Raw genomic sequence first — 15,769 nt, 5'->3', positions numbered from 1 at the left:
GAAGTCTGCAAGCTGACAAGGAATTTGCAAAGGCGAGAATGGCTCGTGCCACGAATTTGATAGCTGTCGTTAAGACGTGAAGACAGGGAGGGCAGTGCTTTTTTTTTTTTTTTTTTTGTTGATAATTTCTATCGTTATTCTTCCGTTTTACAACGAGAAGATGCGAGAGTGGGAGAGAGAATGTATGTATGTGTGAATGTGAGGATGAAGCAGGAGATCAATAGAAGGAAGAGAAAGACCAACATAGGATGGTGAAGGTCTGGGTATATAAGTGAATTTTTTTGTTGTGCTCTATACTCTTGTTTTTATTTAGTCTACGGGTCGTTCCCTTTTTTCACAAGTGCTCGCATCAACATTTCAATCGATGGGTAACTGTGAGAACAGGTGCAGGACCAGGGAAAGAGCCAGGGAGCACTAAACGTTGCCTGCCAGCTGCCTGTCAGACTGAATTTGGAGGGAGATGGATACTTGCTGCCTGTCTGCCTGCAAGAAAATACAAGGGCCAAGTGGGCGTGAATATAGGGAAAGGTACACGGTTCATCAACTGTTTATCATGATGGGATAACATAGAATAAAGTATAGAGTACAGTCGAGTAGAGTATCTATGCCTTTCATTCACCCGGTAGATAATGGGTAAATGAGTATTCAATATTATTCATTCATGTCCAACAACTGTTTAATTTCCTCCCTCCCTCCCCCCTCTCCCCTCCCGTGCTCAACCGCGCCCCAGGTGGCCATGTCCATTTGCTCTCGCTCCGGCTCCCTGTCACCAGAAAAGCGGGAGACCTCTCTGCAGACGATTGCTCAGACATGTTGCATGCACTGATGAACGTATGTCCAATGTCGAATATAGCGCCCATCTATCTTGTGCCTGCAGAGCGTACGGCTGTAGGCATGAATTACATGTGTGTGGGTAGGAGAATGGGAAGATTGAAAGGGCACTTAATACATGTGGGATATCTATAGATTGTGGACATGCACATTAGTGAGGGATGAGGACGGCTGAAGCAAAGAATATTATGGACACGGATAGCAGATGTGCAATGGATACATAGACATGGCGAGGATGAGGATGGGCAGGGACTACGGATGATTTTGTGCGATGTTCAGCTGAATCCGTATGCTGGGTTGCGTGTGTGTTATGGGTGTCCCCAGAGCCAAGGTTTTATTGCAATTTTGTCATTTTATTCAATAATGAAGATCCTCGTCAGCAGCAGAGCGGAGGGAAGGGGACAAAGGGATGGACGAAATGTGAGCCTTGAGAGCCAGGCAATTTTTTTTTTATTGTCTTCATCACTCACGCTGACCGGCTGGCTGCCTCTACGATGACTTGGATTACCCTTGACTTGGTGGCCTTGACTTGATTGCCCGACTTGACTCGACCCACCTACCACCTCCACCACACTTCTCCGCGAATCCATTTGCTCTGTTGTCCCAAACGACGACAACACAAAAATAAACAAACAAACAAACAAGTAAACAGTAATCGAATATCCTCCCAGACATAAAAAAGATTTGGAGGGAGAACGGAGCAAGGTGATGCGTCGTCGTCTGTATGGCCAGCACAACGGCGGCGCTGTTCGGTCGTATCTATCCCGCGCCATTAAAGCATCTCGGCCTTCGTTGCAAGTCTCCAATCGATCGCGACTAATGCTTCTTCTGATTTCCCAGAGTTCTTTTTTAAGAGTATAATACAAAGCGTCAGGGCTTCCTGGGGCCTCATTCTGAATATGCTCAACGTAATTTATTGTTTTCCCCTCCTTCATATCCTCTGGAATTCCTTTAGTCTATTAGACGCCCAAGCCGGCTCTCACCAGCGTCTCTGTCAGCATCCACTTGAACCACCCCGACAGAAGCCCCCGTCAACATGATGGCGGCGCCCGACAATGAGATGTGAACACTGCTAGCTCATAGCATCCTTGTGTGATCATTCCTTTTGTGTTTTAGTAATAAAGTAATCAAGAGTTGCTCATAACGAGGTGCTTCGAGAGGGCGGACCGACAAAAGTCCAAAAATATCGACGCGCTTTTCTCCTTTTGAGAACTTGTACTCACATCTGAGAAGATGCTTAAGTCTGCCACCTTGATACAATCGTTTAATTTCCCGTTGACAGATGAAGAGAAGTGAGGTGTTTTCTATTTTTTATAATGCCAAGCCGATCTCTGCACAGGGCGGTAATGTAAAATAAGCAGCGCATTTTTCTCATAGATGCAGACGCAGGCGCCCCCTTCGAGAACCAGGCAAGGTGTAGGAAAATTGATGTAGTCTCTGAAGCCCTCGTTCTATGTACCGCAATGGTTACTTGTCAAGGTGCTTCTGTACCCACGCAGTCAGGGCTACTCTAATTGAAACTCTGCGTCGTCGCGTTCTTTCCCAGTCCTTTTTGCCCCTATCCCTTATCGCCCTCCCCGTGGTATATTTGACAGAGAGTCCTGTACAACGGCGTGCTTTTAGGGAACAGCATGAATGAAAGGGAAGGAGAAGGGCCCCTGGCGATGCGAACAAACAAAAAAAAAAAAAAAAAAAAAAAGAGAGCCATCCTTCGCTCTGTACCGTTTCTGACTAAGTAGGCTATGTTGCTGGCACGAAAATGACTGCTCTGTTGAGCGCTTTCTTCTCCTGTAGTGCTCGCTTAGGGTTTTGTTGGTAGAGTCATTCTTGGTGGTTACACCAAGTTCGTCATCCTGCAGGTGCACTTTTTAGGTTTTGGTTATGTTTGATGCCCGAGAGCAACGCAAAGGGAGTCTAGCGTATATGTGTTTTTAGTTGCTCAGAGGACAAAAAAGACCACAGGGCGAGGAAGAGACGGAGCAAGCGAATGTGCGATGGATAGAAAGAGGGGGAGGTACACATGTGCGCTGTGTTACCTTCCTTGGATATATGAACACACTACAGAGAGGACCGCGATCATCAATGCATGGTCCACAGGCAAGCACACATACATCTATCTAAAAGATAAAGCAACAACAATCGTCCAAACAAAGACAACGAAACGAGGAGATGTTCGCTCCTTTTGCGAATCAGGCTTACTTCTGGGGTTTCATTTTCATCTGTTACCAGTGTCAAAGGCGATAGATCAATCAACGTCGGTCGCAAAGGGATATTACCGATGAACATCCGAAGCTCTTTGCGCAACCTTTATTACTATGTACTGAATTACGACCTAAATAGACGCGCCGAGACTGTAGTTTGAGTTATTTTTCTTTTTTTCTCACACATCCTTTTGTTGTATGAACAATCTGCATCACGTACTCGATATAAAGACATTACCCTTGCCAGTGTACGAAGCCCTTTACCTGCCGTTGTTACACTCGCTATAGGACATCGTTAATGATGAGCGAGTTTGAAATGAGCATTCTCTAGCTTCACCCAGTCAACCCGAAAGGCATGCAAAAGCAAACCCTTCACAGCATGCGCCCTCTGGGTTGGCTCTGTTATCCTATGCGGCGAAGACGAAGAGTCCATGACAACATCCTACGCCCACGATGACAGCATCATAGAGAGTGTTTATGTATTCCTGCAACCCATCTTTTTCTTGCGTTCTCTCTGTTGCGAGTTGTTGGCTGCATGGTTATGTGTCAATTTGTACACAAAAAAAAATCTATCAGATGAAGGTCGTTTCTCTCCAAATGCAGCTCCAGTTCTTTTTTCTTCACTTCTTCATCTTATCTGTCTGCCCTATTTTTTTGTTCCGCACCAGACAGATTCGCGATCCGATATCCCGACGAAGCAAAGGTGTTGATCATGGCTCCACCTTTCCTCCATTCTTTCCTGGCGCATTGTAATATGTAATCCCAATATTTTTTTATTATTATTATTATTTCACCCTTTTATCTCAACATGGTTTGCTTAAACCCAGGGCGGCACGATGAAGTCATAGAAGAAGAAGAAGAATGGAAGATCGGGGAACGGAGCATGATCCCCATCACTGTCAACTTGTTTGTTCTCTTAAGAAAAGTATATGTGGATAAAATACATACACACACACACGCACTATGCGCCCCCGTCCAACATATTTTTTGTTTTTTGTTTTTTTTTTGTTTTTACAAGACCGACGAGTTCCTCACGCCTTCTGGCAGCTGAGCAGGTTATCTCATCTGTTACTGGCTTTTAAGGTCGTCTGCGAGATACTCGAGAAAAATAATGACCGAGAAACACAACGAACCGCGTTTGCTTAAATAGTCGCTGCTGGAGCAGGAATGAAGCCAGGCTTACAACATAATGTTTACGATGGTGCTTTTTCTCGATATCTTTGCTCTGGATGAACCATCTTCCGTCTAATAAGGTTAGCCTGAGGGTGAAACATCGAGGGGCAAAACTCAAAATAACGCGTGCGCCCAAGGGTGATTCTGTGACATGATCAAAATTGGGCGATCCTCGTCCGAAGTAGTCTACGCCATGTGCCAACACATTGTTCGCAGATAGTTGTTTTTATGGGTATGCTAAGTCAAAGTGAGACCAGGATGGGTGAGACCAGGGTGGGTGAACTGATTTGCAGCGACCCACTCTTATCTCGACCTCTGCGTTCAGTTGCTGCTTGCTAGAATCTCTCGAGACGTCTCGTCTTCTCCTCTGCAGTCTCCAATTCGACCGAGTACCTAACTACATCCTCTCCATAACACCACTATCAGCAACCAAAAAAAAAAAAAAAAAAAAAAAAAAAAAGCAATATGAATACATAAAATGTGTTAAAGCAAGGAGCAGCAGACAATGCTCTCTGTACGAAACGAAGGTCTCTCGACTTACGACCATGGTGACGCCGATGAGGCACCCGATTAAGGAACCCAGGAGTGCGGCTCCGTACATGGTATCGCATTCGGCTGTGCCCAAAATCTCGTCATGTTCGATTGCACATTGGACCAAAAAGCGGTCTCTGTGGACGACCGTGAGAAAGAGAGTCAGGACTGTGGAGCCGATGAACATGCCTATCATGATCCACCATGCCTTGGCGAACAGCCGGACTTTTGTGGCTGATTTCTACCGCATCGTAAAGCGGTTAGTATTAGAACACCGTGGTAACAGCAATCAATTATAGTTATCGTCGTCGTCGTGGCCATCTTTGTGCTGCAGTTGCTGCGCCCGTTGCTCGATCCCTCCACAGGAGCGTTACATCCTGCCGAACATTGAAAAATGATTTCTGAGCTGACCGATATTTATATCTTTTTGAGTACGAACATAAACAACAACAACAACAACAACAACATAACAATAAGAAGGATGCATCCCCTCTATCCTCCTACTTTTGACTCCCATCATCCTCTCTTGCTTTCAATCCCTTACTCCCCCACAAGTCCCTTCATGTCCCTTGCATGAGCTCACGTTTGTATAGATGTACTATTTTTTCCATTTAAATGATCTATGAGTTAAAACAAGAACGAATGCTCAGATCTTTTATTACCTTGTAGGCAGCGTAAATACCAAAGGTCCCCAGAATGCCTCCCATGACAGAAATACTGCCCGAGATATACGACATGGTGAGCAAGTCAATGCTCTGCTCCCCCAAGGCAGGCCAGCCCTGCGTCGAGTAAAACAGGCAGCTGGCGACAGATTCACACAGCTCAATGGTTTTCATTCCTGCCTGAACCAAACAAAAGTAGAGGCTAGATAATCCAGAGGTCTGTTCATTATTGTTGGTTGGTTAGGTTTTTTTTTTTGGAAAGAAAAATGAAGTGTGTTTAGCGCCGGCGCAGCATCAACAGCATTGGGCATATCCTTGAGGCCAGGGGCCAGTGACTATTACGCTAAAAATGCAGTTTACCAAGAGATAGCAGGCGAGTGCGAGAAGGTGGCTTCGACGGGACATGTACATGCATCCTTGTTTTGACGTGGGCGGAGGTGGGTTCAGTTCTGGCGCTTGAGTGGGTGCCTGTGCGTGGTGGCCATCGATCGAGACAATCTCGAAAGAGCTAGAGTGTTTGGACTCTTGCATATCGAAGTCGTTCAAGCAGTGGGATGGAGAGGAGGTGCTTGCGTGGTTGTTTGCTATGCCCTAACTGCTGAAGCGGATGTGCTCCCGTCGGATGCTGAACGGCAGATGATAGAGAGAAGATCAAAAGAGTAGAGAATGGACGTATGGATGCAACCAGGAAGAAAAGATACCGCGAGAGCAGTTGCAGTGGTGAATGAGAACAGAAAAACAGTAAAAAAAAAAAAAAAAAAAAAAAGAGCGGATGCAGATGTGCAAGGTTCAGGTTTACAGCAGATAAACGATAAGGTACAGGAGCAAGATGGGTCCCAAAGGGGGTCTGACAGAACTATCATAGCAGGATGTATCTGGCTGGCTGGCTGGCTGGCTCTGGACCAGGAGGCGAGAGCTTCAGAAAAAGATGGCGAGATCCTCGCATGTGTGCTGCATGCATGCTGCATGCAGCCCTGATGGTTATCTGCGGTTGGGACACTGCCAGGCGGGCTTTCCTTTGGGAAGAGAGGGGATGTGATATGGAAACGCAGACAAATGCCTCCGTGTTTTCTCTTTCGCCTTCCGCACCGCGTTTCCGCAACAAGTCAGGGCGATGCAAAAACGGTGTCTGCATCACGCGAGGAACCCCACGCGCGTCGCGTCGCGTCGTGTCGCGCTCCCGGTCGCGTTCAAACACCGTCACTTTGTCCCTGGAATGGGTGCAACCCGGGGGGTGCCTGACTTCCTTACGACACAACGCTCTTTTTTTTTGGTGTCGTCATTGAGGGTCCGCTTTACCCGTCCGAGGAACCATTCCCCACTCTTTTGATCTCATCATCTTCGACCTTCATCCTCCCTCCTTCATTCCATCATCCGGACCAGCCCCACCTCCCCCTTCCTAGACTCTGGCACGATCACCCGCCGTGTCAGCAATCAGCACAAGGACACGCGGATGAACTACCTCACTGCTTGGGCCACGGCGCGTCAGCTCCGCGTTTCCCCACGATTGTACTCCGCTATCCCAGGGACCAGTAACTTTATCGGACACTTTCACAGTCAGCCATCGACTCTTCCTCGCCGATTCAAGGCGCCCGCCTACGAACACGATCTTCGATACCGTGTATCTGTCGTCAGTGCCCCCACGGTGATCCATTACCCGAAAGTCGTCTCGTCAAAGACGGAGATACCCCAACAAGCGCTATCGATCGCCCCTCCCAACAGAATCAGGACGAGGACGAGGACTAGGACTAGGACTAGGACTATGAAAAGGCTCTCATCCGTGCAGCTGCTGGTGCACCCTAATCATTCTCCGCCAGTTTTCTCACGACCACTTCAGCGATGCTATTGTGCAACCACTGACCATGTTCCTCCCACGCTGCCTACAACTGCAGCATACCCGGCCAATTCCGCACTTTCTTCCTCAGCGCAATTGTTTAGACCGGGCTCAGGGTCCACACTAAGCCAAAGATCAGGAACAGGATTGAGGCTGGAGACAGGATCAAGGTTCGGTCTATCTCAGTCCTTAGGGCCATCGTCCACGTCCCTGCAGCAAGCACGCGCCTTTGGATGCAGCTCTGCCCAAGCGTACGCACAACCCTACTTTGCGATGCGAAACTCTCAAGGCGAGACCCTTCGGATCCATCTAACAAAGTCTCGCGACTTTGTCGGAATACGATCCACACGCTGCCAGCGCACATACAACCAGGATCGATATAAAGTCCTCGTGCTTAACCCTATGACTCCTTCCGGAACTATATCTCTGTCCTCCATCACCGATGGAAGCAGTAATGGCAAAAGCAGTGGCAGCAGTAGCGATAACAACAACAACAACAACAACAGCCAGCACCGCGATCCCGCCCACAATTCTCTACAAAGAGGCACCGAGGGCCAACAGATGGATGCAGACCAGAAAACGCTCTTCTACTTTGCTATCTTTGACGGCCACGGCGGCTCCCACACCGCCGACTATCTGACCGCACATCTGGACGAGTATATCGAGGATGCGAAGCCGGATATGGTCCCCGAGGTTGTGCGAAAGCTGCGCAAGCTCGGAGGATACTTTCGTTCGTTTCGACCGCATTTTTTGGAACCGTTTCTCCCATCAGATTTCGAGGAGAAGTATGGACGAGCAGGGAAATCTATGGCGGCGGAAAGGGCGAGACAGCAACGAAAGGTGCATATCAAGGGGAAGGGAGGACAGGTGAAGCCGATGATCTTTATTCCGCATCCGAATGCGACGGAGGAGGAGCAGAAACAGGAAGTCGAAACTTTGGAACATGAGGCTGCAAAGGCTGAGGGAAAGATGAAGGATGGAAAACAGGATGATGATATCCCAGCAGCCGAAGAAGCACGATTGAAAACGAACAAGGACATAGAGCTGCATGGGGTCGAGGATGAGGACGAATATGACGAGGATGAAGATCCATTGATAGTTGAAAAGAAGAGACAGCTGAACAAGACCTCGCCATTACCTGGAGGTACTACTTCTTACTCTGGATTAGACCGATCCGAATACGAGCAACTGGTCGTCAGGGAACAAGACCTAGCTGCTGTAGCGGAAAAGGAGAAGCAACCAGAAGTGCCGATCCCGAACACCATGACCCTGGAGCAACGCTTATGTCTGTCGTTCTTGGAATGTGATACGGAACTCATCCAAAACAAATACGGCGATGGATCCACGGCATCTGTGGTCATTGTGCAATCGAAGGGTGCCTTCTGGGAGACCAAGGACGACCTGGACCTGATTGTGGCTCATGTGGGTGATACACGCGTTTTGCTGTGCGAGGCCCCTCGAGGCGAGAGCATCCAGCTCACGACTGATCACCATCCGGATGCCGTTGTTGAAGCTGGTAAGTGGACAACATTTTTCTCTATTACGTCCGCATAACCATCCAAGTCGTCTTATTGATTCTAATTTTTTATTTTTATTTTTCTTTACTACTTCTGTTTTATGCACTAGACCGAATCCGCAAGCTGGCAGCCTACGTGAGCGCAGACTCATTTGGCGAGAACATGTTTCTGGGCACGGTAGCGAACACACGCGCGCTGGGCGATATCGCCATGAAGCCCTTTGGTGTCTCTGCAGAGCCTGAGCTCATCCGACGGACAGTCAAAGCTACCGAGGCCGCCTTCTTGGTCTTGATTTCCGACGGCGTCTCGAGCGTCATGAGTAACCAGGAGGTGGTTGATTGTGTCAAACTCGAGGAGAACCCGACCTTGGCTGCCGCCAATGTATTGAACTTGGCAGAGCTGCTGGGCGCAGAAGATAACTGCACAGTTTTGGTATGTTTCCCCAAATTGTTTCGTTTTGGTTATGTTTATGTCACTTTTCGGCTATTGTTCCCTTCTCGTTGCATGCGCTAACTATCCCATACTCTCGCGAATATATTTCCTGGTATAGGTCGTCAAGCTGCCTGCATGGGGAGCAAAGATGCCAGACTTGTCCAAGGAGCTGCGAGATTACCGCTGGCAGAACGAAGCCCAGCAATTACGGGCCAGAAGGCGATAGACAATTAATATGCACTCCCCAACTTGTATCATATTATCATTAAACCCCAAAGAGTCGCATCCTCATGTTTATGGGATGCGAACAACTGTGTGGCTCTTTATTGTAGTTCTCTTCTAGTTCAGGCAAAGGACTCTGACATCTCAACGTCCTGCATATACGACGGATCAGCGCCAGCAGATGCTGCCCGGGCAGCTTCTTCCTTAACAATCTCCTTGACACGGCTCCATTTCTGAAGTAGCTGTCCCTCACGAATCCGTTTCTCCAGCTCTCGATTTTCTCGCTCATAGTCCTTAATCATCGCCTCAATGTTCTTCTGCGCACCGCTGCTACCGCCTTCACTCATGAACCGCTCCCGGAACAATTCCGTTGGCATCGAACATTTCGCATCCTCAGGGCGCAGCAACAGCTCATCCTTGTGTCCCTCAGCCCGATAGATGACAGCATAGGCCCTACCCATCCACGAGCTCAGTAATCTCTCCCGGGCTTCCAGATCGCTTACTTCTTCCAGCTTCCAGTATCCATCCTCGCCTGCAATAAAGATCCGACGCCAAATGTCTTGCAGCACATAGGGACGACGGTTCTCAGGGATGTCTGCAGCGTGCAGGCAGATGCCGAGGGATGCGTCACATACGTCAATGTTCGCAATCTCAGGCTTTTGCTGCGTCATGAGAACGTCCAACAAATCCTCGGAGCTAATGGCCTGACGATTCAGCAGAGATTGTGCCGACTTCAAAAGAGCCTAGTGGTTGTCGCACAAAATTGCAAGGATGAAAAAGAAGACATTGGTGGTTAGACATGGTACTGGTTGTAAGGCGACCATCCAATTGTATTAACGATGAACAAAGTCCCGTATACCTCACGCAGCATAGGTTGTTGTCCCAGTACTGACAATTTGAACTCCTTGAGGACTGCCTGGACCTTCTCGTCAACACTCGCAAGTGCCCCAACGTGCTTCTCCCACTCATCTGCGACATACGCCTGGATCGTAGCCATCTCAAGCTCCTCGTTATTTCTGCTTGCGTACTTCATCATGTTCTCTGCATTGATACCCCCCTCCTGCTGTTGCTCCTGTTGAGGAAGGCCCGCCAAGAAGAGGAGTTTACTCAGACTGAACATCGTCCTCCGGCGATCCACGTTCATCTCCAACACTGCTCCATCCTGAATCCTCTGTGACGCCACGACATACCGCCTGATCTTGATGTCGTGCAGCCATGCTATCTCGCTGTAATCGCGGCTGTCCAGATATACCGTGAATAAGTCGCTATACTTTTCACCCACATCAAGCAGTGTTGGAAGTTGGTCTAGAGGGGTGAATTGCAACAGATGAGCATACATATTAGTCGCATGATAGGAAAAGCAGAGAAAATAAATAATAATAGTAGTTGGACTGTGCTTCGTGGACAAAGAACATACCGTTGTCATAGTACCATTGGAACAAAGCATTCGCAAACTCCTGCTGATACTTGGCAATGTAGCTTGTGATCTGCCTCTCTTGACCAATGGAAAGCTTGACAAGCGTTGTGAAATCTCTATAGCGCTGAGCGAGCTGTACTGCGGACTGAGTCTTCTTCAGCTCAACTATGCAATGTTAGAAAAAAGTAGGAGGCGTCAGCTATGGCCACACTATTGGAAGTTTTCTGTTGCCGACCATATAAAGACCACCCTCGTGATATTACCTAGTGGCGTCAAGAGCTCCAGCTTGGCCTCATCATAGGTATTGACTGCAGCTGCGATCGCGATGTTATGACTACTTGTTTGGGACAACCTAAATGCAGAATTCAAGAAGTAGTGCGTTAGAAAATGCAATTAGATCCGCCTAAAGACCCTATAAACAAACGCTGACAGATGTCGCCCTACCCTTCCAGATACTGAAGACGCTCAGAGTGCGCCTGTAATGTCACATCGGCGAGATCGCAAAGCTGATCCTTGAGTTCAGAACTTAAGTGTGAAGATCCGCCAGCTCCACCTCTGTCGTCCATGTCCATAGCGTCGATTCCTGACTCACGATCCGATTTGCAAATCGAAAGTGTTGCCATGTATTGCGCAGTGAGAGCCTTGATCACATCCTCCGTTGCTATGTTGTTTGGAAGGACGGATGATATCGTTCGTCAGATGTAGCTCATTTAGCTCTGGTCATCGCGACAACACAGATTGAAGGTAGCATACCTGTCCAAGGCTCGATGCTGCTGTTGTTCTTCAGGGCATAGATCTCCACATGCTGCTTCCTATAGCTCCAGGCTGAGCGCAGGCTGAGGACCAAAATTCTATTGATATCTCTCGTAAGCTCAGCCTGCTGGCCAGCCGATACCAGGGACAGCTTCCTTGCTGAGCTCTGAAGATGAGAAAGCAGCTCCGCCAAGCTGTCGACCTAACATCATAATCCATAGAGTATACGTTAGCTAGTGCTCATCCGCAATCAACTCAAGTCCTTCAGCGAAGCAAAGGAGGTTCGGTTCCCCTTACATGGTATTTAAGGAAAAAGGAAATCGAGTCTTCCGTGGCATGGGCTCTGATTTTTTCCAGACTTTCCGCTGCGGCATCATCCATCACTGGCTTGAGATTTGTCTTGGGCGCTTTGTTCTTGTCCGTGGCCGCCAGTTTGAGCTGGTACTGAGTCCAAAGTGCATTTGCGGCCGCCAATTTCTCAGCACTCCAACACAGCTTGAATCGTGTATCGATGGAGAGGCGGCTCGCCATTCCTGCAGCCCGAATGCTCTCAATAATGTCTTTTGTCTTCTGGTAGCGCTCCGAAAGTCTGGCTGTCAAATCCTTGCCAGAGTTGAGCAAAGTCGCGTGTGAGTTCAAGATCTCCCGACTGACGTTGAGCGAGGCCTGGTTCAAATCACCGCCATCGTAATGTGTAAGATCGAACGATATCGGATTGTTTTTCTTTCCTCCAAAGAAGACCGCCTGCTCCAACTTGGCCTGTAGCTGCGCCGTCAGCAGTCCCTGTGTTGCCCTTGGATCGTCCGAGGAAAAAGAAGGTGTGCTGACGCCGTCCAGATGAATATGAATGCCCAGGCGGCCGCTCGTCCTACACACAATGGAGAGCTCACTGCTGTCTCCCAATTCTTGACCACGCTGCTTCCACTCCTCTGTTCCAAATCCAATGATCCTATCGTTCTTGAGTGGAACCAGGTCTTCGAATTCAAAGTTGGGTAGAGATGAAGTAATGATGACCGCCTTTGGCATAATGATGAACACACCCGGTCCTCCATGGGGCACAACGAGCTTAGGTGAAGCCTCCGGCCGAAGATCTTCCTCCTTTATAAGTGCGAGACACCGCCAGTTAGTCTTTTGTTCACAAAACGAAGGCATATATTTCTGGTAGCGCGCAACTCTACACAACTTACTACTGAACGCTGAATATATTTCACACTCTCGATATCAATGGTTGTGCCAAACTGCGGAGATAGGGTGAAGAGCGCACATGAGAGCGGTGAAGCCGCAGTCTTGATGGCAGTGTCGAAGAAAGTTGCTAGGACAAGCAGCTTGCCGTTCTTAGTATATTCGATATCCAACAAGCGCACTCTGGGATCACTTCCCATTGGCAATGTAGCAGAATAATCCCGAAGAATGCGTTCTGTGATCTGCTCCCTGAGTGTGACCTCTGACTCCATGGTGCATTCGCCTGATCGATAAAGATGCCACCTGAAAAGCGATCTCCGGGTCATTACAAACAGATCCCATCGTCCATGGGGGTCCTGAATCCTGGGTCCCGATGTCATAGAAGTGATTTTTTGAGAAGTATCCGGTCCTTGCATTACTCCGATCATGTTGAAAATCGATGCGATGGCCCCTCCACTCTTCCCAGGCAACTGTGCCGATGTCAACGCGACCGATCCGAATTGCTTCCTGATCGAGGCTTGGTAGACGTTCGCATATCGCGTTCCGAGGTAATATCCCATGGGCTATGGACGAAGTAATTGCAAAATGCCATGAGTTTCAAATGTTCATGCAGTACCATAGTGAACCCGAACTATGCCAAGCCACATAGATCACTTACGCCTGCGCATTCAACATGCGAGATATAGTCGTCCTGAACCAGGTTGATCTTTGTATCCGTGTGCTGGTCCACGTTGGAAAGACTTAGGTCAATGTCGTTCCAGTACCAGCATGTCCCATCTGGAGAGCATGCTAGGACGCCCGAGTGCTGATCGTCTGATTTTGTGATGGTGACCGCAGGCAGAAGGACCGATTTATCGGGTGATGTGTTGCTGTTAGGAGGCATTGGCAAAGCGATGCACATAGGTGGCGACCGATACGTGGCATCCTAAAGCAAGTGTAAAAGTAGTGCAGAACTAGAAGTAAGTAGTCGTAGCAAGCATAAATAAAGCTTTCAAGTAGGAGATATCAACACGCGATACCTTTTGAACGGCCCAGATATAGCATTTTGTCTGAGAGATAACGATGCCAAATCCTGAATCCAGATCCATCTTGGCCGTCATGGGCTGCGTGTAGAAATCTGTCTCGGCAAGAGAGGCGTACCAATAACGCGTAAAATATCAGTGCTCAAAGCTTCCACTTTTCAAAGCTACAGGGCGATCACCAGGCGCCATGAAGCAAGATCTCCCTACCTGTTTTGTTCAGGGCGCTTTCGACCTCCCTTGGCAATGGTCCAAAGTATGCGACCAAAGTCCGTTCATTCTTGGAATAAATCGAATCCTCGTCAATTATGCTATTGCCACCGAACTCCATGATATGACGCGATTCATTCTCATTGATGGTATCGCCAGTCAGAGGTGCCCATGAACGTTCAGAATCAGTGCCAAACGGTGCGGCAAACGACGTGTCCCGACTGAGTGTCCGAGGCAGAATTGAATCCTCGACTAGTTTGTCCTTGGAATTGACTGGGATCTGACTTTGAAGCCCGCTCCTTTCCCTTGGCTTAGCAGCCGTGTTTCCTTTGGGTGCCTTTGCCGCGAACATTGCTGTTGAATGGTGAAATAGACTAGACTTGGAAAAGGACTGATCTTTTTAGTTGCGAGAGATGGGTTGGATGAACTGGGTCCAGCGAGCCCGACTTTTGCCCGCTCTCCTTGTAAAATAAGAAGGTTCCTGTTTTCTGGAGTGCGGTGAATGCAGACAAGGCAGAAAGATCGGTAGTGAAGAAGACGATCAGCTGGAGAGGCGAAGCGAACAAAGGTAGCGCGCGTTCTGAAGGGCTAAAAGACGATTTTCATTCAGTTGTTAAACATGCAGACATGTAGGCTTCTGCGCCACCGAAATGTGCCTCAACTGCCTTTGGAGGCTAGTTGAGAGAGAGATCGCCTTACTCCTCTTTCACTCCTCACTGCCCTTCTTTGCACCTTCATCATGTCTCACAACATCTGGCTTGCTGCTAGTAAGGAAACAGAGGAGCAGTGGAAGACTCCATTGTTGATTCGCTGCGAATCTAGGTCCTGTTGACTGATCCCTGAACACTTTATGGAACCGTAAAAAAAAATAGGCGACGGTGACCTCGCGGCCGTTAAAAAGTTTGTCGAGGAGAAGGGAGTCTCAATTGATGCCCAGGATGAGAATGGATACTCGACGCTGTAAGTGGGGGCGGCTTCAGGAGGCAAATACTCATGCAGCGGATCATTTTGCCATCACCTGGGTTCAGCTGTACCCTCTCCAAGATCTGCCTCACTCATACTTGATGCGCCTAAAAATATGATAGACATGCCGCAGCATCCTATGGCCACATAGAATTAATCAAGTATCTGCTGGCGAAGGGCGCCAATGTCAATATCCAGGATCCTGATGGTGATTCACCTCTGTTTGTTTGCGAGACCGTCGAAATCGCAGAGATCTTGGTCAACGCTGGAGCGGACGCCAAGCATGTCAACGAAAACGAGATGACCGTAAGACCCTCAAGGAAGCATTGGATATCTGCAGATGCCATGAGCTGCGCAAAATCATTGATCGGACAAAAAAATAAATTCGTCTTTCGCTTCCTACTCTTAGGCCGCTGAGAACGCTGAGGAGGAGGAGTGGTTCGAGGTCGCACATTACTTGCGCGAGTTGACTGGAGTGCCCCACCCCGACAAAGATGTCGATGAGCTTGAGGAGGACATGTCACATCTTTTGGAAGAAGAGGCCGACAGCGATGATGATAAAACCGAAGAGCAGGATACCACAGAGAACACATACAAGGACAGGATAGAGACTATCATGAAGGCAACGGAAGCAGATGGCAAGGATCGTGATGAGGAGCTTAAAGCTGTGGTTGCAGAGATGTTGGCCACGGCTGGCCCCGAGGGCGCAGCCGCACTTTCAAAGGAACTTCAGGCACAGGAGAACAAGCAATAGTTTTCTATACACAATACATATTACTCGTGTTTAGTGCGAGCAACAAGATCGTTCTTTTCGTTAAATTG

General features: G+C 48.5%; 4 protein-coding genes across 4 annotated transcripts; 2 read left to right on the top strand and 2 right to left on the bottom strand.

Moving 5' to 3' along the window:
- Positions 1 to 4,359: 4,359 nt before the first annotated feature.
- On the bottom strand, positions 4,360 to 6,098 carry BC939DRAFT_292768 (uncharacterized protein). The gene is made up of 4 exons (XM_051551311.1): positions 5,759 to 6,098; positions 5,399 to 5,617; positions 4,747 to 4,977; positions 4,360 to 4,624 (listed from the first exon to the last, which is right to left on the bottom strand). Exons 1-4 carry the CDS (start codon positions 5,927 to 5,929, stop codon positions 4,541 to 4,543), a joined length of 705 nt encoding a protein of 234 aa, XP_051408463.1. The 5' UTR covers positions 5,930 to 6,098; the 3' UTR covers positions 4,360 to 4,540.
- A 1,536-nt stretch (positions 6,099 to 7,634) lies between these two features.
- BC939DRAFT_480351 (phosphatase 2C-like domain-containing protein) lies at positions 7,635 to 9,407 on the top strand (the record flags this gene model as incomplete). The annotated part of the gene is made up of 3 exons (XM_051558931.1): positions 7,635 to 8,748; positions 8,859 to 9,181; positions 9,300 to 9,407. The coding sequence occupies 3 exons, from the start codon at positions 7,635 to 7,637 to the stop codon at positions 9,405 to 9,407; spliced, it is 1,545 nt and encodes a 514-aa protein (XP_051408462.1).
- A 118-nt stretch (positions 9,408 to 9,525) lies between these two features.
- On the bottom strand, positions 9,526 to 14,336 carry BC939DRAFT_506537 (uncharacterized protein; the record flags this gene model as incomplete). The annotated part of the gene is made up of 11 exons (XM_051560794.1): positions 9,526 to 10,146; positions 10,263 to 10,708; positions 10,821 to 10,985; positions 11,084 to 11,172; positions 11,265 to 11,481; positions 11,574 to 11,775; positions 11,871 to 12,671; positions 12,761 to 13,318; positions 13,414 to 13,680; positions 13,775 to 13,872; positions 13,985 to 14,336. The coding sequence occupies 11 exons, from the start codon at positions 14,334 to 14,336 to the stop codon at positions 9,526 to 9,528; spliced, it is 3,816 nt and encodes a 1,271-aa protein (XP_051408461.1).
- A 387-nt stretch (positions 14,337 to 14,723) lies between these two features.
- Positions 14,724 to 15,701, top strand: BC939DRAFT_480348 (ankyrin repeat-containing domain protein; the record flags this gene model as incomplete). The annotated part of the gene is made up of 4 exons (XM_051558930.1): positions 14,724 to 14,751; positions 14,857 to 14,944; positions 15,070 to 15,253; positions 15,357 to 15,701. The coding sequence occupies 4 exons, from the start codon at positions 14,724 to 14,726 to the stop codon at positions 15,699 to 15,701; spliced, it is 645 nt and encodes a 214-aa protein (XP_051408460.1).
- Between the last annotated feature and the right edge of the window lie 68 nt (positions 15,702 to 15,769).

The sequence above is a fragment of the Gamsiella multidivaricata genome (assembly GCF_025024155.1).
Source record: "Gamsiella multidivaricata strain RSA 2152 chromosome Unknown BC939scaffold_74, whole genome shotgun sequence".
Lineage (NCBI taxonomy): Eukaryota > Fungi > Mortierellomycota > Mortierellomycetes > Mortierellales > Mortierellaceae > Gamsiella > Gamsiella multidivaricata.
This window is presented reverse-complemented; position numbering and strand designations above follow the sequence as displayed.